The 24,286-nt window shown below is 42.4% G+C and overlaps 1 protein-coding gene across 1 annotated transcript in view; it reads right to left on the reverse strand.

Annotated features, from left to right (window-relative positions):
• The window catches only part of ARMC2 (armadillo repeat containing 2), a 125,353-nt gene that overhangs the window by 97,937 nt on the left and 3,130 nt on the right, over positions 1-24,286 (reverse strand). The window contains exons 2-5 of the mRNA XM_068985408.1: positions 21,934-22,194; positions 21,376-21,448; positions 10,554-10,725; positions 3,831-4,035 (exon numbers count right to left, since the gene is read on the reverse strand). Coding sequence (XP_068841509.1) covers positions 3,831-4,035; positions 10,554-10,725; positions 21,376-21,448; positions 21,934-22,151 — 668 coding nt within the window. The 5' untranslated portion in view covers positions 22,152-22,194. The remainder of the gene's footprint in view (positions 1-3,830; positions 4,036-10,553; positions 10,726-21,375; positions 21,449-21,933; positions 22,195-24,286) is intronic.

Raw genomic sequence — 24,286 nt, forward strand, 5'->3', positions numbered from 1 at the left:
CCTGAGTGAGGCCTTGACTGTGGCTTCCCCATTTCTCCTGTGGCTTGCTCACATCCGTACATCTCTTTTCTCTAACTAAAGACTACTGGATACATCTTTCTTAACGGAGAGATTCACTTTTAGTGAAATTTGTTTCTTGCTTTGTCTCTATTTCACAGAGTCTAGGTTAACAAGACTCTTGGTTGCCATATTCCAAGCAACAAAAAACTAAAGTACCATAAGCTGTTCCTGTCAAAGTAAATAAAGGAAGGAAGAAAGATAAGGAAGGAAAGAAAAGAAAGAAGAAGGAAGGAAAGAAAGAAGAAAGGAAACAAGGGCCAGAGAGAAAAAAGAACGTATTGTGGATGTGGTGGCCTCACGCACAGCTGGATTTAGGGGCTGCTATGTCATCCTTGAACTTAGTCCCTGTCTCCATTTCTTGGCTCTGCTTGTTTACACGTCACTTCCCGTCTGTCACCCTCCACAGGCAATGAGATAGCCACTGTTGGCTCCAAGACTATGTCATTCTTTACAGCCTGTGAACCTTGAGGAAGAACACTTTCCCCAAAGGCTTTGGCAGAAGTCCCAGGGAAGGATTCAACTGGCCTGGCGTAGATCACGTGGCCACCTCCGAACCAACTACTCTCATTCCACAGCTTTTGGTGGTGAGTGCTGGGAGGAGACAGGGGTGAAAGGAGCACAGCTTATAGATTAGAAAACTGAGCCCTTGGAAGTGTTCAGAGGCTTGTCCAAGAACACAGAGCTGAGGACTTCCCTGATGGTGCAGTGGCTAAGACTCTGACCTCCCAATGCAGGGGGGCCGGGTTCAATCCCTGGTCAGGGAACTAGATCCCATGTGCTTCAACTAAGAGTTTCCATGCCACAGCTAAAGAACTGGCGTGCTGCAATGACAACTTGGCATAGCCAAGTAAATAAATTTAAAAAAATATTTTTTTAAAAAAAGATCATACAGCTGAATCAAGTGGCTGAGAGAGAACTGATTCTGAACCCACAGATTTTGACCCCCAAAGAGTTCTTAACCCCAAGTAACTGCTCTTGGACTTTCCTCCTAAAAATCACATTTCCAAACCACAAGAAGTTGAACAATATTTACACAGAAATTCTTAGACGGTTTTTAAAAGCTGATGTATAAAAGGGTTCATCAGATAGAACCACTGGATAGATGGAGATACACACACACACACACACTTATATATTTTGAAAAAAGCTATTTTCAAAACATATAGCAATATAAAGCAAGAAAAGATGGAGTGTTGCTGATTGCAGGCCTGCCAAACTTGGAATCCTCGCATGGACACACAGGCTGTTGCTGATTGACACATGGTTTGAAGATGACAGTTCAGTGAGGGCTGGAGAGTGCTTTTCTCGCCTGGAAAGTTAAACAGTGCCCTCTTCCCCACCCCCAACCTTGTTTGCAAAGACGCCTTGTCTAGCAAGTTCTTTTTCCATCACGACCAACATAAAGTTAAACTCCAGTCCATCCCAGGTCTGAGTTTGTTCTAAACTAAGGGTTTCCCTAAAATCAACATGGTTTCACTGAATTAAGCTACTCCTTTCTCTCGCTAGGCCATGAAGCACCGGCATGAAGGTGGCGGCTCCCACGCCAGATCAGCAGCAAAGACCCTGTGCGGAGCCTGACCTCCCTTCCTCCACCCTCTCCTTCTCAGCCCTCAACCCCCTGTCAGCTCCAGTTATGCAATCCCTTTTCTCCCTTCTCCAGCCAGCTCAGCTCACTGACAAGAGTCTTCATTTCCCACTTTCTGGTCTAAACATGAAAACATGTTAATTGAGGGTAGGGCTTTAGCATCAAGACTGGGAATACTCCACTGCACAGCAAAGATCATTTCTTGGAATTATTTGCTTAAATGTTTACCAGAAACAACCATCAAGTGTTCCAGATTGATTCACGAATGCAATTAATGAAGGAACTGCTAAGAGTTTCCATTTTCTGGTTTGTTTTAATTCTACTGTATAAAAAAAAAATTTTTTTTTGGCACCACCTCAACAAAAATCCCATCCAATCATTAAAGGGGGTAAAGATTCATAAAGCCAAAATGTTACTGGAAATTAAACCTGCCAGGGTGTATGACAAATCCAGGGCAGACACAATTCACTGAACAATGCAAAAGACATCCTAACAAAGCAAAAAGAAAGCAACCAGTGCTGCTGCCCAGCACCTCCTAATTCTGGACCATCAGGAAGAAGTGCCACCAGTCCCTAACTGATTTCTCCTCTGCTGTGTGTGAGATAAAAATATGTAACCGAAAATGCCTTTGCTGTCCCAGACTGAGGAATAAATACTGAATCCTTGCTGGATTATTCCACAACATTTGAAGGCTTGCAAAAGAAGAAAAGAAAAACAGCTCTTGTCTGGTTTTTCCTAGTCAACTTTAATTACTGTAAGGATGGGTGCAGCAAGATAAATGTTTCCGTTTCAGTTCAGTGCTGAAAGAAACACAAGTTCTCCTGCTGCCTTTTATGTTTAAGCTCTGAGGTTCGCAGCCTATTCTTATTCACCAACTAGAAAAGACTTGTTGCATGCAATGGCCAGTTTGATGTTTCGTGCTCAACTCCCAAAGTCCCAATTTGAAGTCCTTCTCTTCCACTTAAGGAGACATTTCATTTTTCCTTTAATTTAAAAAAATGTTCTGAATGCAAAGCGACATTACAAGGACTACTAGGTTGCCTAATATAAAGTCTGTGTGTGCAACGCTCTTCGGGCTATGTCAGCAGACAAGGTCAGTTCAGCTAAACTAACTAACTGCCAAGCAGCCAGTAGGGGTGGAGGCAGTTCTAAGCACATGGCATGTGTGCAAGCCAAAGTCAGACCCGAATCTAAAGTAAGGGCAACAAGCACTTGGTCTTAAAATGGCCCATGGAATTTAATCTTGTTAAGCAAATCCTAACTGGGCAGTTATTCACAATGACCCAATGGAAAATCATAGAAAAATATCTCTGAGTGACCCTGTCCAGTTCAAGACCTCCTGCCTATCCTAGCACCACTACTGGCTGGGACACCACTGCTGGCTGGGACTGGAAATCACAGCCTGCTCTCTTTCCCACCCTGGTTCCCCAGTTATTCAAGTCTTCCTTAGGAAAACACCAGTATAAGAATTCACAAAGTGAACATTTCTCTACAAATCCTTAATATGGTAGGAAAATTGCTAGAAAACCATATCTAGGAACATGGTGTGAACTTAGGGGTTCTTACACAGGTAGCGGGTGGTGAAAGGGTCAACACAGACTGTGGCGGGAAAAAAAAGCCTTCTCCAGGAATGTGGTAGGAAACAGAGTAACTCCCAATCGTTCATTTTATGAGGGATTAGTAGCGAGGTATTACAGATAAGAGGAATCCACAGGACTCTCCTGTTTTAACTTTAGTTTGCAAAATAAATATTTTAATCCAAGTTTCTACTGGAAAATAAGATAAATCAAGTTTGGTGGAGTCCACAAGCGTGAACTAACCTAAAGGGAGGTAGTGAGAAATTCCAGGCCAGGCAAGAATCCCACATAACACAAACAGTATGATCAGTCATCACTCAAGGGCTGGCTGGAACAGCCCAAATAAAGCAGAGGCTTTAGTCTCACAGCCCTATCAAAGCGGCATTTTGGCAGGTACGAATAAATGTTTTCCTGAGGAGTAAACAGGGAGATGTAGAATCAACCCCATTCAGGCCTGAGAAGAAATCTCTCCTACTCATGCATCATGAATTTAAAATTTGTTTATGTAAAAGGGAAAAATGCAAATCAATCATCTACATAACAGAGAGAACAAACTGGTAAATGACACAGTTGCTCTGACCTGGAAATTAAGTGAAAAGAATACTGACCCTCCACTTCTGAGATGAAATGGCAAGGACGTCGCCCCTTTAAACATTTCTTGCTCCGTGATTTTACTGAAGTCTCCATCATATGTTAGCTGAAGCGGGTGACTCTTTAAGTTGCCAGTGGCCTTCGATTCTGTTAAGTAAATCCCATTTATTTTCACCACAGAGTCCCTTGTCATAACTGTTTCTTCGGATACCACTCTCTTTGCTGTAATAACCAAGGAAATGTTTTGTCAAAGCATTTATTTTAAGATTCACTGTCTTTCAATATTTTTTTAATCCAAGAATTTATACAATTTAATAATTATATATTACTTATAATTGAGTCTGGAATCGTACGGACAAAACCTCGCTGAAAAGCTTTACTTAATAACAGTATATCAATATTGGCTCATCTAGTGTAACAAAAGCATTCCAACTAAGGCAAGATGTTAAATAATAGGGGAAATGAGATGGAGGGTGTGGGAATTCTCTGTACTTCCTATTCACTTTGGCTATAAAATGAAACCTAAAACTGCTCTAAAAAAGAAAATCTATTCATAAAAAAAATCTCCCTGAATGCATACAAGACCTCATCACTAATTCAGGCATGACATCATCAATTCAGCAGATAAAAATTAATAGATCTTAGCTCTATTAGCTTAGAGTTCTGTTGTTGTTCAGTTGTTCCATGTCCGACTCTTTGTGGCCCCATGGATTGCAGTATGCCAGGCTTTCCCTGTCTTTCACTGTAGGCAAATACTCAAATTTAGGTTTATGAACTACCTAGTCCACATAAATACCTCTGTGTCCCATAGCAATGCTTCTTCCTGGATTTGATCATGCTGGAACATTTTCATTCAGAAATATCAAGTGTTTTCTTGATGTCAGGCACTGTCCTAAGCACTTGGGGTGCGTTAGTGACAGAGCAAAGATCCCTGCCCTCACAGAGCTTACATCCTTACAGTACACCTGTTTATACAACAGACAATAAGTAACAGACCATAATAAGTGAAGTATATAAGAGGGTAGGTGCTATGGGAAAAAGCAAAAGCAGAAACGTGGAGAAGGGGAAGAGGGGATTGGGATTGGGAATGGGAGCAGGGAGCAAATTTTAACAGGTGGGCATGGTAGGCAAACCCTAACTGGAGGGGAGGCATTGAGTTGTCAGATGACGAGGGGCTGTGTGTCCAGCGGAGGGACCTGGAGGTGCAGACACCCAAAGGCGGGAGTGTGTCTGGGGCCCTCAGGGGACAGCATAAGTGGCGTGTGTGCCAGGGTGGGGAGGAGAAAGCTGGTCAGAGGAGCAGGAGCTGGCTCGTAGGGGGCCCAGCAGACCATTTCCCAGCAGGGATAGAGGAGGGCACCTGAACACTTGGAAGGCTTTCTCAAGAGAAATAAAAGTTGCAAAAAAAAAAGACATCCAGTCTCTGAACTGAAACATCTACTGTGTTTACAGTGGCAAGATCCTTAGATTTAAAATATAACACTGTTTCTTCCTCAGCAAATTGACATTAGGAATAGCTGACCCCTGATGCTGCTACTCAGCTCTAGTTCCTGATAACATGTTTGTCAAAGCGGCAAGGAGGATGAGCTGTTTCTCATACAGAAGTAGTTTTGCAAGCTTTTCCAAAATGACTCAAGGTTTCCTTTTCTGTGCTTGAACCATCAAACCAATAAAAAGCAACAATAACAAAACCACCTCGTCTGCTCCTCTGACTAAGCTCTGTGCTTTCAAAACACTGAATTTGACAGCAGAGAGGAACTTTAAAGATTGGCTAGTCTAGCCTTCATTTTTCAGATGAGAAAACTGAGAACCCAAAAAGGTGATCAGTCCAAGGTCACAGAGCAGGTTTGAGGAGAGCTAGGATGTATGGCAGGGAGAGGGCAGGCTTGGCATTCTATCAGACTTGGGGTCAGGTACAGGCTGTGGGATGCGGGCATTATTATTCATGGAACCCAAGAATCCGGATTGCTAGTCCAGGGTTCTCTCCATAGCACCACACATCCTTAAACATCTTGAGGACTGAATTACAAAGCACATACTTCGTTTCAGATTACAAAGCATTTTTAGCCTGTCCCTATATTTTAGTATTCGTTTCTTTCACTTGTTCGCTCCATAAATATTTATGAAGCACACGCTGCCATGTGCCAGATGCTCAGTGGCTGGTGGTCTAGGGGTGAAGTGAGAAGTCCCAGCCGCTATGCAGCTTCTGTTCTAGAGGGGGAAACGCAACCCTACTTGAAGACGGAGGAGCGGTAGCCTCTGTTTTCACAGTCGAGGAGGGGGAGGTCAGTTGGCACGACAGCAAAGAGCAGCTGGGGCTCACTCTTAATTCTACCATTTGACCAAGCCTGAGTGAGGAAGCTCGGGTCCCTCTGGCAAATACATGCAGCATGCTGTACTCATTTAGCAGCAGATCATAGGTACATTTCAAAAGGATTCAACAGTCAGTAGCCTTACCATGAAAATAGGAACTGTCCTGTTCCAGGATATTTCTTTGGCACTTACTGCAGACTACACCCTGTTTCAGGCTCCTGGGCTTCAAACAGAGAAACCCCCTTTTCCACTCAGTCTAGTAGGGGAAAACAGAGAGGCAGATCTGTCCAGAGAGAGATGCAGAGAGTGGTCTGTGCCAGGTAAGGAGGAGTGCAAGGAGAGTCCTGAGGGGTTGGAGTTGCTCAGGGAAAGATTACAGAGAAGGTGGAGCCTGAAAAGCATTCCAAAGGGTTAGCAGAAGCCCCGCCCCTCCACCCCCCGCCACCCGCCCCAAACAAAAAAAAAGTTCTGAGACAAAGGAGCAAAGGTCTAGGATGAGAGCTGGCTTCAAGTGGGTTCAAGCTGGACCGTCAAGCTGGGCCCCAGGCTTACAAGGGCCTCACACCTGGCTTAATGCTTTGCTGTTGCCATTGTGAAATTCTAAAGAATTTTTGAACAAAGAGCTCCACATTTTCTCATTTTTCTCTGGGTCCAACAAATTATATAGCAGAGCCTGCATGAAGCTCAAAACAGCAGGATGGGTAAAGGGAACCGCAAGGGTTCCATACTGCTGGTGCACGGACCAGGGGCGGGGAGCGGGTGGGCAGGCAAAAGAGAGCACTGAGAAGGGCCTGGAATGTGAGGCTGGGGTGGAGCTGTGCCCACTGGAGGGTGAAGACTTCACCCGTGAACCACGCGTCAGTCAACTGCAGCCCCACCAAACCTGGCCTACCACCTGCAACTATGTAGCATGCAAGCTAAGAATGGCTTTTATGTTTGGATGATTGATCAAAAAAAAAAAAAATCAAAAGAACAGTATTTTGTAACACGTGAAAATTATATGAAACTTCAAATTTCACTGGTCAGTCTACGGTTGCTTTCCCCCTGCATTGGCAGAGTTGAGAAGGTTGACCAGAAGATTCTGAGGCCTGCAAGGTTTAAAATATTCACTTGTTGGCCCTTCACAGAAAAGTTTGCCAACTTCTGTGCTAGGCCACTGGTTCCCAAAGACACAGTCCATAGCCAGGCAGGTCTGGGAAATGCTGGGCTAAAGTAAAACTAAACAGACGACTTCACCAGATGGCCTTCCCCATCCTGTAATTGCTCACATGCACTGCAATGGAGCACGGGGCCTTTACTCCAAGGAAAAGTTGCATTTTTGCCAAAAGTGTTCCCTGGAACTCAGTTTGGCAACCACTCCTTTAGACACAGCAAGGGCTCTCTGAAGGGTTTTCAGCAAGAAGACGAAGCAATCCGATTTTTATTTGCTTCCTGACCTCTTGTTCCTTATGGCACACAGAGAAAGTCATCATTTATCCCCAGTCCACCAGGATAGAAGGACAAGGCTGCTGCTCACAGCCATGTCTGGGCGGGCGCTCAGTGTGATCAGGCTCTGACACCTCCAAGGGCCGAGGGCGCCAATGCTGACCCACCTGCAACCCCCTAGCAAGCTGAAGGTGGAGCAAGACAGGAGGGCTAGAGCACCAGGGATAGGATGAGAGGTGATAAACGTGGCATGGCGTCAGTGGGATGGAGAACACAGGCTCCGGGGACATTCGGGAAGCCCATGCAGGACGCCTGTCCAGGATGGCTAAGATACAAGGGCTGTGAGAAAGTGGAACCTGCTCGGAGGTCTCCATCTAGCTGGAATAACCGGAGTGACACGGTCACCTTCAGCCAAAACCTCTATCTGAAACAGAAGAGATTACACTGCTGGCCCCATGAACATGACTATACACATCTCCTCTCTTTTTCCTCAATCAGGAATTCCAAACCCGCCACCACACCCCCAACTCTGCTGGGGGAGTTGTCAGCTACTAACGACTTCATACCAGGGGAAGGGACACACCCTCTGGCCCTGTCTGCACAGCAGCCTTTACAGCCTGTTTCCCAACAAAAGATACCTTTCCTTAAACAATAGGGATTCTGAGACAAGCCCGGGGAGCTCCTGTACGAAGGACAGGGAGTCCAAGCCTGGAGCGTTAGAATACTTTTTAAAATTGGGTGATGTGCGCTTTCAAAAAGACAATGACTTTCTACTGCCATTGTTTCCCAGGCGCTGACGCAGACCTCAGGGTTGGTGGGAATGGTGAAGGGGGCAACTGCCCACAGGGTGGATGGAAGAACCCAGACAGAGACACGCTTCAGCCAGTAGGGAAATATCCACCTCTCCTGGTACCTTCACACTACATGCGAACAGCTCAGCAAGCAGCCCGGTTTTCAAGTGGGAGCCACCAAGAGTTAAATGTGTGTGGCGTTTGGGCTCAGAAGCAAAAACATCGCATAAACAACAGCTCTGCCCTCCTGTTTACGGGAAGTGGACCCGTTCCTATCTGAGTCTGACCTCACTCCGCACCATGTGGCTGCCGGAGCCCATCCCCTCTTGACTTGGCTCCCATAAGTACCAACCCTTTCTGATGTAACTGGTCTGATGGGGGCCTTGGTGGAGTAACATCTGAAAAGTTCCTCGGTGACTCTAAAAGTGCAGCGACTATTGAGAAACAGAAGCCCGATGACGTCTCTCCCTTGCTTAAATCCTGTCTTGGCCTCTCACTGCAGCAAGGATAAAGCCCTGGCCACGTCCTCCCACTGGCTTGGCCCCGAATGGCTCAGGGACCTCAGTTCCCTCCCCCTTCTGGCCACACAGGCCTCGGGGTCCACCAGCCAAACTTGTGCCCCCCTCCAGCCTCACTGCCCCTTCAGCCTGGGCAATGTGCTCACAGATTTCCACCTGGCTGTCTTCTTATCGTTATTCACATTTCAACTCAGACACCACCTCTTCAGGGACACCTTCCAGAGTTGACACAATTCCTTCTGCCAGTCACTGCCTGTCCCACGATCCGGCTTATCTTCTACTTAGCACTCATCAGAGCCTAATTATCTTATCTCTGGGTTTTCCTGTTTATTGTCTATCTCCCCTTTGAGGGCAAGACTCTGTTGGCCTAAACTGTTACCTGGCAGCTAGTAGGTGCTCAATAAATAGCCAGTTGCCTATTAGAAAACAAACAAATGGGGACAACGAGGTAACGCAGAATGCCTAATTACATACTTCTTACAGCATCGAGCAGTGGCCCGCACACCCTGTGCTTCTGCCTTTTCCTTTCTCCCTGATTCTGTCTCTTCAGCTGCGTCAGGGACCATAGGGACCAGACAGGAAAGTGAGTGCAGTGCGCTGGGGAGACCCGGGAACTGCAGATCACACACCAGGCTGATGGGGGTGAGGGCTACTTGCATAAACAGTCATGCATCTAGAGAGCTCAGTGAGATCTTCTACATTTATGCTGGCGACTAGTTTGAGAAAAGGCTTATATGTCAAACAAGTAGGATGCTTAGGGAGTGGCTTCTACTGTAACTTCTGGGATCATCTGCAGAGTGTCTCCTCTCTGTGAGTGTAAACCTGCCCGCTCTTCATCAATCCTTGTCGATGGAAGGACGGCTGGTTCTGTCAGCCCCAGCTAAAGTGGATTTTCAACTTTCAGGGAATGTATAATATGGCGTAATTTTAGTAGTGAGAAATGTATAATATGGTGTAAGCATGATGTATAGTAAATTTATAATATGATACTGAACACACATATGAGGATGAAGTGAAATCCTTAAAGACATACTAACGTTCACTGTCTGCAATGTGCTCTGATATTTTCCATTCTATTTTATCCTACTTTATATTGTTTTAAATGCTCGTGTGATCCACTAAATTGATTGTCATCCCACTAATGGAGCATTTGCTACAGTCTGAAAAACTCTTAGTATGCTCTGGACAAGGGGTGATTCCAATTACCGGGACATTCATTAGAATCTGAGGTTTTTAGCTTCTCTGTTTACAGGTTTAAGACACCTGCCAACACTTCTGGGGCTGTAGGAAAAGTCGCATTCAAATTGTGCTTCTAATTTTCACAGGGGATCAGAAAGGTATTTTCATGAGTGTACATTATATAAATCTTGACTATGCCTAATGAAATGAACAACTTTTGGAATTCTAATTTAGAAATTACTTCCAATGTAGGTGAACTCATTCACTAAAAAAACACTTATCCTAAGATTCTTTTTCTACCAAGTAACATTAAAAAAAAACCTAATATTTTGGTATTCTTCATAAACACCCAGAAAAATATACGAATAATGTTTCTTAACCAGCTTTTGCATGATACTAAGTCTTAGTTAACGTAAAAAATCATATAAACATAGTTCCTGTGTGTAAATTCAAGAAACACGCTTGCCCCCAGGTTTTAAAGTATATTACATTTTAAAGGTTTTAAAGACCTTACACTGAGTGGGAAGAAGCGTCCTGGCTGGCAGAAGAGCTCCCTGGGAGGCCGCCCTGAATAAACGCGCCCGGGCACTGCTTATTCTTCTAATCTTCACGGGGTCCACTGGGGGTTTAGGAAAGGAAAGGCAGAAATCTTCCACTGTGTCAGGAGATGCTGGAGCTTTCGGTTTCTGGAAAGAGATTTTTTTAAATGACTGGCATGAGTTTCTGTCTTGAATGAGACTCACCACCCAGAGCTGACCCTGATACTTCCAGAGGAGTGCACGGTTTCCGGCAGGGCTTCTTCCCAGCCCCTGATGCTAGATCTCAGTGCATCAGGTATATGACACTTTTTCATTGCTTTTGTCAGTTATATTGTATTAAATACTCTACTGTCCTGCTTGGTGTATTAAAAAAAAGGTTTACCCATGCCAGCAAACAAATCTGATTAAGAGACTATAAAATACGGTATAGTACATTTAACCTACTTTGTAAATCTTTGTGTTCGATCTGATTCAGTTCAGAAAACACATACTGGGCAACCAAGAACTATGTGGAATATAAATATGAGCTTTATATATTTTGGACTACACAAAAGTAGTTTTTAATAATATAAAAGTTTTTAAAATAATTTAGGCAAATAAATCACAAAAGAGCAAGCAGTAGTCTTGGACTTACGATATGTGTTATTTTCTACATCTTAAAAATTCTAAACATCTATATAGTAAAAGCTATGGTTTTTCCAGTAGTCATGTACGGATGTGAAAGTTGGACCATAAAGAAGATTGAAAACCAAAGAAGTGATGCTTTTGAATTGTGGTTCTGGAGAAGAGAAGTCCCTTGGACAGCAAGGAGACCAAACCAGTCAATCCTAAAGGAAATCAACCCTGAATATTCACTGGAAGGACTGATGCTGAAGCTCCAATACCTTGGTCATCTGATGCAAAGACCCAACTCACTGGAAAAGACTCTGATGCTGGGAAAGCCTGAGGGCAGGAGGAGAAGGGGGCAAGAGAGGATGAGATGGTTGGATGGCATCACCGACTCAATGGACATGAGTTTGAGCAAACTCAAAGAGATGGTGAAGGACAGGGAAGCCTGGCGTGCTGCAGTCTATGGGGTTGCAAAGAGTCGGACACGACTGAGTGAGTGAACAGCAACAACCATTAGAAAAGGGACATTAGGGGCAAAATTCCAGTTCCCTAAAGACCTGCACCAATCACTACGCCACCCAGAGCACCTTCGGCTCTCACCTCCAGATGGCAGTGACCTCTGACCCAACCTGGGGCCACAACCTCACAGAGGCCTGGACTCCCACTTTTAGTGTTGCCTGGTGGTCCCTCCTTCCTCCCACTCTATCTGGATTATCTGTCTATGAAAGAGCAATCTTACGGCAGCAAATGCTTCCAGCTCTCTAGTCAAAACTAACCAAGTCAAAGTTCCTGAAATCACTTACATAATAAATAAAGTGACTCTCAATCCAACAGATTAATCAACAAATTCTTTTTAAAAATCCAGTGTGAAGTTCAAGTCAGATAATTTGAAAAATGGGTGAGCTCATTTATGATACATCATTTCAAACACTGGTTTTCTCATATACATTAATAGGATAGACATCTTTATCAGAGTTCTCTTAAGAAGTTCCTTATTTCAATAATGAAGACTTTTTCAAAAATTTTTTTACATCCTTCTGTTCATTTGCAACCGTAATCGGTTCATAAACCAGACCCTCCCCCTTAAAAAAATCAGTTTTATGACTATAGAGATACATTCTTCTAAATATAGTTAGAAAAAACAAATAATCAGCATAATAGGCAGGATGAGTCACTGACTGGGATCAAACCCACTTACTAGTTATGTGAACTTGGGAAGGCCATATACTTCTATGAGCTTGCCCATCTATCAAGTGGAGTCAGTAGCCCCCTTTTTGCAGGGATGCTCAAGTATAGACAAGTCCTGTTATGGAGGCTTGAGAAATGCTGGCTCCCTCCCTATGTAAGCTGCTCATCCTTTATGTGTGTACCATATTTAGTTCCAAGTTACTTTTAAGTCTCAAAAGCTAAGGCCATAGACCTTGATGCAACCTTGCTAGAAAACAGATCCTGAATCCAGAGGGGTCTATTTTGAAGGAGACAAAACTCACCTGTCTGTATAAATTATGTTATATTTAACAGTCCCTTCACTTTTTAGCCTCCTTAATTTGCTGCAAATAATTCATAAGAATGTGACTTAAATCATGAAACTAATAGTAACAACAAATCTAAGAGTATGATATAGGAAAATAAGTGCTTTACATGTAATTATGAAAGATGAAATACATAAGTATAATCTCAATACTGAATGTCGATTCAAGGTTTTTTTATCTCAAAATGTCTGTGCTCTGCAGGTGCCTTGAGTCTGAAACAAAGATTGAGAAATCTGTAAAATAGTAATGCAGATAAAGTAAATGGCTGATTTTACAGATTCTTTAACTATTGGAAATGTTTGGGGGTACTAAATAAAATATCTTATAAAACAGAAAATATGGTTTTGCAACGTGAATTTCTACCCAAAAAGAATAATCTAATTATATCTGGATGGCAAGATAAATCCCTTTAACTGCTCCTTGATAAAAGGTATCATTTTCCTAGTGAAAAATTAGCCATTGTTTGTATAATAAAACTTAGTTCCATTTTACTACTGACCTTTACTAAATTATTCATCCCATTTAAACATATATCTCTCTGGACTACTTAAAATATAAACTGATATGTGTGAAGCATTTTTAATTCTCCAAGGGAAAATGAAACAAGCCACCAGTTTCTATCACACCAGGTTCTACAAAATGTCCTTTCACCTTGTGGAGCAAAATGGCTGTTTTGAAGCACAACAGTAAAATTTTTTCTTGTAAAATTCACTTTATTTTAGAGTACAGAGAATGCTGCAAGTGGGTTTAAATCCTCACTTAAAAACTCCATTTCCCTCAAGTTCTTTGCCAAGATACTAGCCAGTGATGGGGGTACAACCAAAATACTGGGAAAGTCAGATTTTAAGATCTGTCCTCAATGAGAAAATTGCTAGAGTCCCTGAAGACCGAAAGACTACTGTCATACAACAACACAATCAAAGAGGACAAAACTGTCTAGGACACTTAAGGCATCTGGCTGGCCTTGACTCTCACCCAAGCATGGGGGCAAGGGAGCTTTAACTACGTTCTGACCTAGCTCCTCCAGATTACCAGCTGGGAAGGTGAAGTCCCAGTCTACATGAAGACTAGAAAAGGGGGTCCAAGATCTCCAACCTCAGGAAGTCATCATGATTTCATTTGCACAGCCACGGCACCCGCACGCGCATACCCCACCCACCCCCAACCCATCTTGGAAGTCCCAAAGCAAGTACATAGTAAAAATTCCCCCAAGGACATAGCCTTTGGATGTGGCAATTGTAGGTGCACTTCTATTACTATGATTTTCTCCACAGGTCCTCTGGGCTCCTCTGTCACTCTCAGCATGCGACTCACTGCAATAATGTCACCATTTGTTTCAGAAATAGTGAAAGAAAAAACACTGTATGACATTCTCATTCTGCACTTTCTTACCCTGGATTTCCCCCAGCCCACAGGGACATGTGGGCTCCTAAGTCACTTTCTCTTTAAAATATGTATTCAGTTTTGTTCTACTTGTTAAATACTATAAAAGATATGAATGCTCCCCTGGTGGCTCAGACGGTAAAGAATTTGCCTGCAATGTGGGAGACCTGGGTTCCATCCCTGGGTTTGGAAGATCCCCTGGAGAAGGGCACGCTACCCACTCCAGTATTCTTGCCTGGAGAATCGCCATGGTCAGAGGGGCCTGGTGGGCTGCAGTCCATGGGGTCGCAAAGAGTCAGATATGACTGAGTGACTAAGCACAGCACAAGATACAAAAACCAGCTGAAACTAATCTATGCTGTGGGAAGTCAGGACAGTGGTTACCCTGGGAAGGTGGTTTCTGAGATGCTGGAAACTACATGTTATTTCCTTTTCAGTGCTGGTTACCTAGTATGTTGAGTTTGCATAAATTTATGAAGCTGCACTCTTATGATGTGTATCTTTTCTACAAGTCAATAAAAAGTTTAATAAAAATGTGTATGCTCAGTTGCTAAGTCATGTCTGACTCTTTGCAACCCCATGACTGTAGCCCACCAGATTCCTCTGTCCATGGGATTTCCCAGGCAAGAATATTGGTGTGGCTTGGCATTTCCTTCTCCAGGGGATCTTCCTGATCCAGGGATCTAACCCTCTTCTCCTGTATTGGCAGGCGGGTTCTTTACCACTGAGTCTCCAGGGGAGCCCAACTTGAAGCTTAAATAACTAGGTTTTCTACGTTTGATAAACATAAGGAGAATTCTGTTGTGACGATAGTGATGAAATAACTACCACCACACAACAGCCCCACGTCTCAGAACTGCTGTGAGAAAGGGGGGAGATGCTAAGAGAAAGTTCTTTGCAGCTCACCTACATAGTGGGTGTACAGAAATGCTCATGGCATACTGCAAACTGCAGTGCTTTCCCTTGACTTGACTTCCTGGTGGCTCAGACAGTAAAAGTGTCTGCCTACAATTTGGGACAGGGTTCTTTGATCCCTGGGTTGGGCAGACCCCCTGGAGAAGGAAATGGCAACCCACTCCAGTTCTCTTGCCTGGAAAATCTCATGGACAGAGGAGCTTGGTAGGTTACAGTCCACGGGGTCACAAAGAATCGGACATGACTGAGTGACTTCACTTTCTTTCCCTTGACTTATAGGATTACAGGTGCTGATGGGAACCCTGGTGAGTGAGCCAAGCCCAGTGTGCCCTGAGTGTAGACAGTCCACTCCTGCTGAAGGCTGTGGTGGGGGCTACCTGGGGGCGGGCCGTGAGCACAGGACAGATAGGAGGGGAGAAACAGAGAGAAGGATCAATGTACAAGTGTGAAGAGCTGAGAGGATTTGTTAAATGCAGGAACTGGAATGGGCTGCTCTTCCCAGGTCCCTCTTCCCTGCCTGACTGCTGGTTGAGGAATTATTAAAAGGCAAAACAGCCCGAGAACATGTCCCAGATCAAAAAAGGGCTGAAATTCAATTGCTGAGGTCTGCATCCTTAAGGGACTTAAGTAAGCACCACCCCACCCCCACCCTCCAGGGGTCACTACTGCCTTCCCTTTCCCTGGGCTCCCACTGCTCCAGATCTCCTTCCTGCTTGTTAATTTAGTGGCTGGAGCACCAAAGAATTCTTTAAAAGTTGATGTGGAAAGGAGGAAAGAAAGTGGAAGGGGAGGTAATTATGAGGTCACTTTCAGAGTTTTTTTGACTAGGAGCTCCAAACTTTATTGTTTGAAAGGAAATATGCCCAAGACCCTTACATAATTCAGTATAACCAAAAAAAAAAAAAAAACAAATTCAAACTAACAGACTACTCTTTGCCTGCTTTGATTTTGCACATAGCACCCAACCATCCTACAGTAAAGGAATTTAATTGCAGTGACCTTAAACAGGGGCAATGCCAACATTTTCTCTGCTTAACAGGGACCAAGTGAACTCTAGAAACTGACATTTGTAGGAAAGAGTACACCCAAATTGAGCGAATCCCCCAAAATTACAGCAATATTAAAAACAAACCGTAGGAGTCAAACGGCAGAACTGCAGAATGGAGAGCCACTTAGCAACAGGGCAGACTGACCACTCAAGGGGCCCTCTTGCTGTAGCTCGTTCCAAAACAAGAGGTTTCCCAGGTTGTAGGTGCAACAAGACATGTGTCAACAATGGTTGACAAGGTACTTATTGCACTTTGGTTCATGTTTGCTAATTTGGTATCTGATTTTTGGTCATCTGAAATATAAGAACAAGTACAGTCTTCCTCACAGAGGCATTTTGCTGAGTATTTGGGAATAAAAGATGCATTTTGAAACAACTGGGGTCATTTGGATATGGACTGTACATTAAATAACACTACTGAGTAATGCTGACTTTCACAGCTTTGATGATACCATTGCAGTTGTGTGGGAAGCTGTCCCTATGCATATGAGATGCACACTTAAATTTTTGTGAAGTCTTATAAGGACTGCAACTGCCTTTAAAATAGTTCACCAAAAACATACATACACACAAACATATTCACAAGCATGCACACACATAAACAGTAATAAAAATTGAGAAGCTGCTTGACTGACACACTTTCTATGAAAGTCTGAGGAACTGGTATCACCAGGTACTGAAATATCTGCCTGAAAAATATGTGTCTGAAATAAGGAGAATTGGTTGAAAGTCTGGATAACTCCTTCCTTCCCAGCTGCAGGCATCAGGCTACTGAACCCAGGAATAGATGGGAAGTCTGTTCTCAGAGAGGGTAAAACAGTGTCTCTGGCTAACCAGGCACTGTTGAGGGTCAGGGTACTTAATGTAAACGTAGATATTAACTGGATGTTTATGCAGTGAATGCTAAGCATTTGTACCTTCTTCCTCTTGGCTCCTGGGAGTTGGTCTATGGTCAGGCCACTCAAGATGACTGTTCTCTATGTCCCCTGCCAGAATAGCATCTATTTTACCTGCACTCTACTCACAGGACAGACCTTCCTACCTACTTGCTCCCTCCAAGCTGGTGACCTTTCTAATCTTTAGATCAGAATATCTCCACCTGATAGTTAATCAAACTGGCAGTGAGGGGCAGCCCCTCTGCTGGTTTCCCTGGTAACTAACGAGCCTGGGCTTTCCAGATGGCACTGGTGGTAAAGAACCTGCCTGCCAGTGCAGGAGATATGAGAGATGCAGGTTTCATCCCTTGATTGGGAGGATTCCCTGGAGGAGGGCATGGCAACCCACTTCAGTATTTTTGCCTGGAGAATCCCATGGACAGAGGAGCCTGGCGGGCTACAGTCCATGGGGTCACAAACAGTCGGAGAAGACTGAAGCAACTTAGCATGCATGCAATGAGCCAGCGAAACTGCCCCCTATATCTGATGTCTTTGTTGTTGACTCTGGGCTCTTTCTTTGGTATTACAGCCCAATAGTTAACACTCAGGCTTTATCCTCCAATAAAAACTTTATAGAGAATTGACTAGCTCACAAGGAAAGCCCTAAACAGATATGCTGTTGAGGGTTTTATAAATAACACAGCCCAGTCAAACCCCGCTAAATGTAGCTTTGGGTAGGTATCAGCTAGGGATTGACTAACCCGTCCCACATGCTTCTACTCTCAAATAAGAACAGCCGAATAAGCAGCATGAGCTATCAGAAGAGAATCTGATAAGAAAAAAGAGAGACCAAGACAAACATAAAACTGCAACAGAGACACAGAGGACAGACCATGTAAAGAAACAGGGAGAAGACGGCCGTCTGTAAGCCAAGCAGAAACGCTGCAAGAAAGCACCAGCGTTGCCACCTTGATCTTGGACTTCTAATCTCCAAAACTGTGGGAAAATAAATTTCAGTTGTTGAAGACACATATATACACACCACAAAAACAACAGAAGTTTTAAAAGAACAATTAAAAAACCAAAACTACCATTAATATACTAAGAAAAGATGCTACTCTTGAGAGTTCTCTGCACTGCAAGGACTGCAGTCAATCCTAAAGGAATCAACCCTGAATATTCATTGGAAGGATGCTGGGAGCCAGCACGGGAGATCCCACCCATGACAAGGTCATGCGGAAGCGGCCTGATGGGCAAGGCGAGTCAGGCTTCAGGGGTTCCCCCTGGGTTTTCCTGAACATCTACCCCCACAAACCAGAGGCTGCCTGCTTTATTGGACTGTGCTTTCCACTCTCCTGACATTCTCTGGAATGTTAACTCAGGGCTTCAGTTAACAGTCTCCTGCATATAAAAAGAAGGTCTCGGTTTAAACCCGTTTAATGGCTTTCTAACTTACCTAACCGGTCTGCCAGAACTTTTTACAACTTGTGAATTGTTTACAGCCCCTCAACCACAAGAGGCACAAAGTTTAAAGCATCTTAAAGATACAGAGCCTTTTCTAAAGAGCTAAAAATTATATCAGTGATGGGTTTCACTGTTGAGTCAATGACTGCTGCCAGGCCTCCATATTCTTTATCTTTTAGGCACCTGGGAGGATGTTAATCAATTTAAACGGGATGCAGAAATAGGAATATAGTGGTTTTTGATGTTAGCAACACTAGACTTTTGAGTTAATTAACTTTCTCTTTGTTATAAACCACTGTACTTCTTTCATTGTTATAAACTGTTGTGTCCTTGCTATGTAAGAATGTAACTTTATTTAGTGCTTTCTGAGAGTGGCACCAGACTTTGGGAAGAACAACACTTTTAAGACAAATAAGTCTTCTGGTTGACAAACCTTTATCAGAAAAGGGCCGTAAAATGTTAATTGGCCTTCTGGCCAGAAGATAATGTAAATCACCTAAGACTTGTGTATACAACTAAGTATGCAGAGAAAAAGCCTGGTCTCGATAAGAGTCAGGGCTGCTGATGCTGCATAATTTTGTATTATCCATTGATCTCTATGTAAAATCAAAAGTATATAACGCCTTTCTGGACAATAGAGGATGGGCCAGTCACTAGACTGGTTTCCCCCGTGTCTTTTCTTAGTCTATTTTCTGGCTGAATTCCCATCTGGGGCGTGGAGGTTCGCCATGTCTACTTACTTGCCCTGGCTTTTAAGATCCACGCGAGAGGGAGCCCAAGGCGGGGCACCCTCCACTATTCAAGAGGATGCCGGTGGCCTAACGTAGATGGTGCAAGTTCCTTGTCTTGGAACTTTATTGGTTTTCCACATAAACCAAGTTATTCAGCCTCTTTTCTCCACTAAATTTCCTACTATACTATTTCTTCCTAATCTCTCTTATATTTTTAATTAAATAATTCTTTCTAAGACATCATGCCGTCTCCCCTTCGAATTACCCTGGATCCACTGGGGCTGGACCCAGGCAGAAGGACTGATGCTGAAGTTCCAGTACTTTGACCACCTGATGCAAAGAGCTGACTCACTGGAAAAGACCCTGATACTGGGAAAGATTGAAGGCAGGAGGAGAAGGGGATGAGGATAAGATGGTTGGATGGCATCACCAGTTCAATGGACATGAGTTTGAGCAAACTCCCAGAAACGGTGAAGGACAGGGAAGCCTGCCGTGCTGCAGTCCACGGGGTAGCAAACAATCAGACATGACTGAGCGACTGAACAACAATAAGATGCTTCAACCATGAAATAAGAACAGAATACCACTACTAAGAAAAAGATAATTTAGAGGGGGAAAAGCTTTTGGAAATTAAAAATACCATCCTAGAAATGAAAAGGACCCAACAAAAGGATTAGAAGATAAAGTCTCATTCAAAAAATGATGGGAAAAAGAAAAGAGAAAAATAGGAAAACTGGACTGCAAGTCCAGGGGATCCTATACCTGAATAATAACTTCCAGAAAGGGCAAACAGAACAGAAAAGAGGGGAAAACACATCAAAATAACTCAAGAACATTTCCCAGAGCTGAAGGCCACTAGATTTTACATCGGAAGTGCTCAGTAACAGGACATTTCAGAACACTGGGAACAAAAAGAAAAATCCTACAAACTTACAAAGAGAAAAAGCAGCAACCAAGGCCTCAAATAATTTTATCTCCCATATGTCCTCTCTCAAGAAGCTGTTGGAGGGAGTACTCCGGTAAAATAAATCAGGACAGAAGAGGACTTGGGATACAGGAAACAGGAAAGCCAGTACTGGAAACAGGAGTGAGCTGTGTGCAAGATGCCTGGACAAGCGTTCCAGGAAGGGATTGTAGAAAGTTCTCCAAGGAGATGAATCAAAAAATATCTCATGTGCCTGAATATATGAAGGGAATTTAGGCCTGAAGAATTTAGAACTGAAACAATAATAATGTAACACTATTAAAGCAAGGCAACTATTAACACCAGGGAAAACAAAAAGTGGTACAGATAAGGAGAAGCAATCATCACCAATCATTAGTTCAAAGCTTAGCTATAAACAGAATTTATACAATCACAGTCAGAAAAAAGTGTTCTAACCAATATTTGCGATATCTATATAGTGAGCGGCAGCGGAGACAGAAATGGTGAATGTGCCGTGAGGAGGCACTGGAGGCAGACAAGAGTTAAATCTTCCTCTTTCCTACTGGGAAGTCATTAGATAACTCCGCAAGCTTACAAGTCAGAGAGCAGCAAGACACTGCGTTATTTAAAAATCTAGATGTAAATACCAAAAAAAAAAAAAAAAAGCACCAATAGAGTTTAAAATGAAAGCCACTGGGGAGTGGAGAATGAAAAATAAGGGGGCAGGAGACTGCTGGAGGGTGTTTTATTTTTTGACTCTATGTACATGTGTCTATAATTTGTGTACATAACTATTGAAAATATAATACACATGCATAACTTTAAAAATATTGTGAAACATTCTCTTTGCCACTTATCCTCTTTGTTATCAAACAAAATTCCTCTTTGTTATCAAACTATAAGTGCATGCATGCTCAGCTGCTTCAGTCGTGTCTGACTCTTTGCGACCCTAAGGACGGTAGCCTGCTGGCTCCTCTGTCCATGGGATTCTCCAGGGAAGAATACTGGAGTGGGTTGCCATGCCCTCCTCCAGGAATCTTCCTGAACCAGCAATCAAACCTGCATCTCCTGAATTGCAGGCAGATTCTTTATCCACTGAGCCACCTGGGAAGCCCTATCAAACTATCGGTGGATAATATAAGCGTTTCATTAGGTACTAACGATTATATCTGGAAAGACATAAAAGAATTTTATTTCATATTAAATTATTAATACATTTAGGTCTATGTGATCATTCTCTTAGAATATACATGCTGATTCGGAGTACTGTGGCCAATTCTATTTCACGACACCCATGGTAATATAAAGTACTCACAAACTCCAGTGGACTGAGACGTGTGCCAGAGATGGGCCTGGAATCAGAGAACTCAAAACTGGATGCATGGACGCTAGCACAGGAGATGGAACAGAAACATAAGTTTGTGAATAATCATTTCTTTTATGTCTAGTATATACTAGTTAACTCTAACTCCACAACAAGTAAAAGCATTCAACGCATAAGCCTTGAGGAAGACAGAATTTTTAAAAAATCATAGTACTTTAAACATTTTATTAACAACTCTTCTCTTGCTTTTAGGAGGATTAAAAATAGTGAATAATTCAAAAATGGAATGTATATAGTGATTTTTTTTAAAGCTTTGTTCACATGACTTTATAAAGTTGGTATAACAACCGTTATTAACCATTTCCAACCACAGCCAACTTCTTGGACCCAAGGTCTGGAATTATCTTTAGAAATCTTGGACAGATATAAGTGATATAATTAGCAGAAGTCAAACTTAGGAAAGCAACTATCCAAACCTAGAATTAAGGGAAAATGTCGTCTGGTGACATATACACATTTGAGTGTATAGACAAGGGAGGAGCTAAATACCTGAAGGAGGATGGAGGTCTGTTTTCTGGTGTTCTTGAAGATGCAGGCCCAAATAGTTTTCTTTGGTCTTCCCGTGGTGTAAATGGTCTTTGGGTCCTAACAGTTCGTAAGGCATTTCGTGCTTCGCTTATGATTTCTGCACTGGTCTTCTGCTTGGACAGTGAAGGTCGGTAAAATGGATCCAGCTTTACTAACTTTTTATCATTTGGAGACAGCATCTTTCCTTTTAAAGTACAATGTTCTTCAGGAAGACACCACACCCTGCATATACAGGGCACAAAATACCAACTATTTTCATCCAGTCATTTAGAAAGGATACACGCTTACACAATTCCTGTACATTAAACTTGAAAAAAAAAATCACAACTTTTAATTAAAAATCAACCAGGCAGTTACACTTTGAAGATCAGGATGGGAGAAGAGCTTTCCAAAAAAACAAAAAAACATAGGCTGATGTGCACAGTGATGCCTTAGGGAATACAGGCAATTGAGGGAATGACAAGCAGGGAGGAGACACAGCGTGAAAGTTAAACCTGGAGAGAAAGAAGATAAGTTGTGAAAGAAGACACCCTAGGAAGGGAAAACCATCTCAAGGTCTCCAATCGTTTTAGAGATGGAGGCAAGGTGGGAAGGGGGTTCTGTTAACTGAAGTGCGTGGTTCTGCTTAACTGATCTTTCCCTTTCTTTCCCACTGCCCTCCACACAAAATGCTAGTATAAGATTAAAGGTAGTCAGATGGGGTCTCTTTCCAAACTATACTAGCTTTTAAAACTGTAGAAAGGTTCAGCCTTATGTTCACCTATGATATATCTGAATGAGTTGATTCAAACTGCCTTCAATTTAATGTCCTACATGAATAAATAACAAAATATCAAATGATCTTTTCCCAAGACACCGCCCTCACTTAAACAGGTACAGTCACGCACAAGGGCCATGAGGATACACATCCCTCTTTTTAAATTTTTTAAAAATTGGGGTAAAATTGCTTTACAATGTTGTATTAGTTTCTGCCATACAACAGTGTGGCAGCTATATGTACACATATGTCTCCTCCTCCTTGTGCCTCCCTCCCACCCCACCATCCCATCCCTTGAGGTCACACATTCTTAAATGCTTGTGTGCCCCACAGAGGCCTGGTCAACTTGGCAACACAACTTTGACAGCTTTACAGTTTAAAACAGTTGAGATTTTAAAAACTTAATTCTCATTAGTACATGGTATTAAGTATTCATTCATTTAAAATAAAAGAAAAACCAATCTTCTGAAAATGTTGTATCTCTAGGGAGACTGAAGTCTGTAAAATTATTCATATATTTCAGTTGCTCAATTTTAGAATAACTTTTGCAAAAAAAGAAAGTTTTGTGAAATATATCCAAGGAAACTGAAAACAATCCATTTCTGTAAGTAGAATCAACATGCGATTCCTTAGACAACCAAAGAGGATTTACTGTATTATGGTTCTGTACATTAAGGTGTTACTTAACAACAGGCAACAAGAACATTTGTTTAGTTCTATCCACTCTAAGAGTTTTTGAAGAAAAGAATATAATGATAATTACAAACAATATGCCATTCTTTTCACAGGGAAAGGCCAGAGGGTGAAGTAAAAACAATTTAAAAAATTACTAGATAAGCAATACTATTCTGGAAATTTTCAATATAGGCATTTGAATGTAAGCAAGGTCTCCAGAATTATGTACATTAGAACAACTAACAAAAACTAGCAGGCCTGGTACATTTATTTCTAACATGATATGATAGACTCTTTACTAAAAAATATTCAATGTTAATTGAATATATATATATATATAATACCAGTGGAAAAGATGGACATAATGGGTTTAAAAACCTTTTTGTCTGTAAATTTTTACCATCAACTCTAACCCGACTTTCTCCCTTTTCCTCTCCTCTGCTACTCTCACTTCGGCAGTTACACTCTGAGAAACCCTTTCAATAATGTAATATCTGTACAGTTAATCTATTATCATATCAATATTAATATAGTATTAACCAAATCAAACATGGAAATGTTCAATAATGCACGTGAACTGAGTTAGAAGTGGGTTTGAGGGGGTATTTTCTTTATAATATTAAATTACAAATTCTTATTAGAGATGGTTTTTGCCAATTTAAAAAACGATCAGTTCATCTATTACAGTAAAGCATGCCTGAGCCCTAACACAGTAGTATTACAGAAATTTTAACTTTCCAAAAATCCTCCTGACTACTGGAACAAATCCATTCAGCTGTTTCCTCTATTTGGATCTCTGGGAATACAGACAGGAACAAACACTGTCTTCACTCTCAGGCAAGGACCACTAATTCTCGTTCAACATGTACTTTAATACCAAGC

Source organism: Capricornis sumatraensis, chromosome 13 (assembly GCF_032405125.1).
Source record: "Capricornis sumatraensis isolate serow.1 chromosome 13, serow.2, whole genome shotgun sequence".
NCBI classification, from domain to species: domain Eukaryota; kingdom Metazoa; phylum Chordata; class Mammalia; order Artiodactyla; family Bovidae; genus Capricornis; species Capricornis sumatraensis.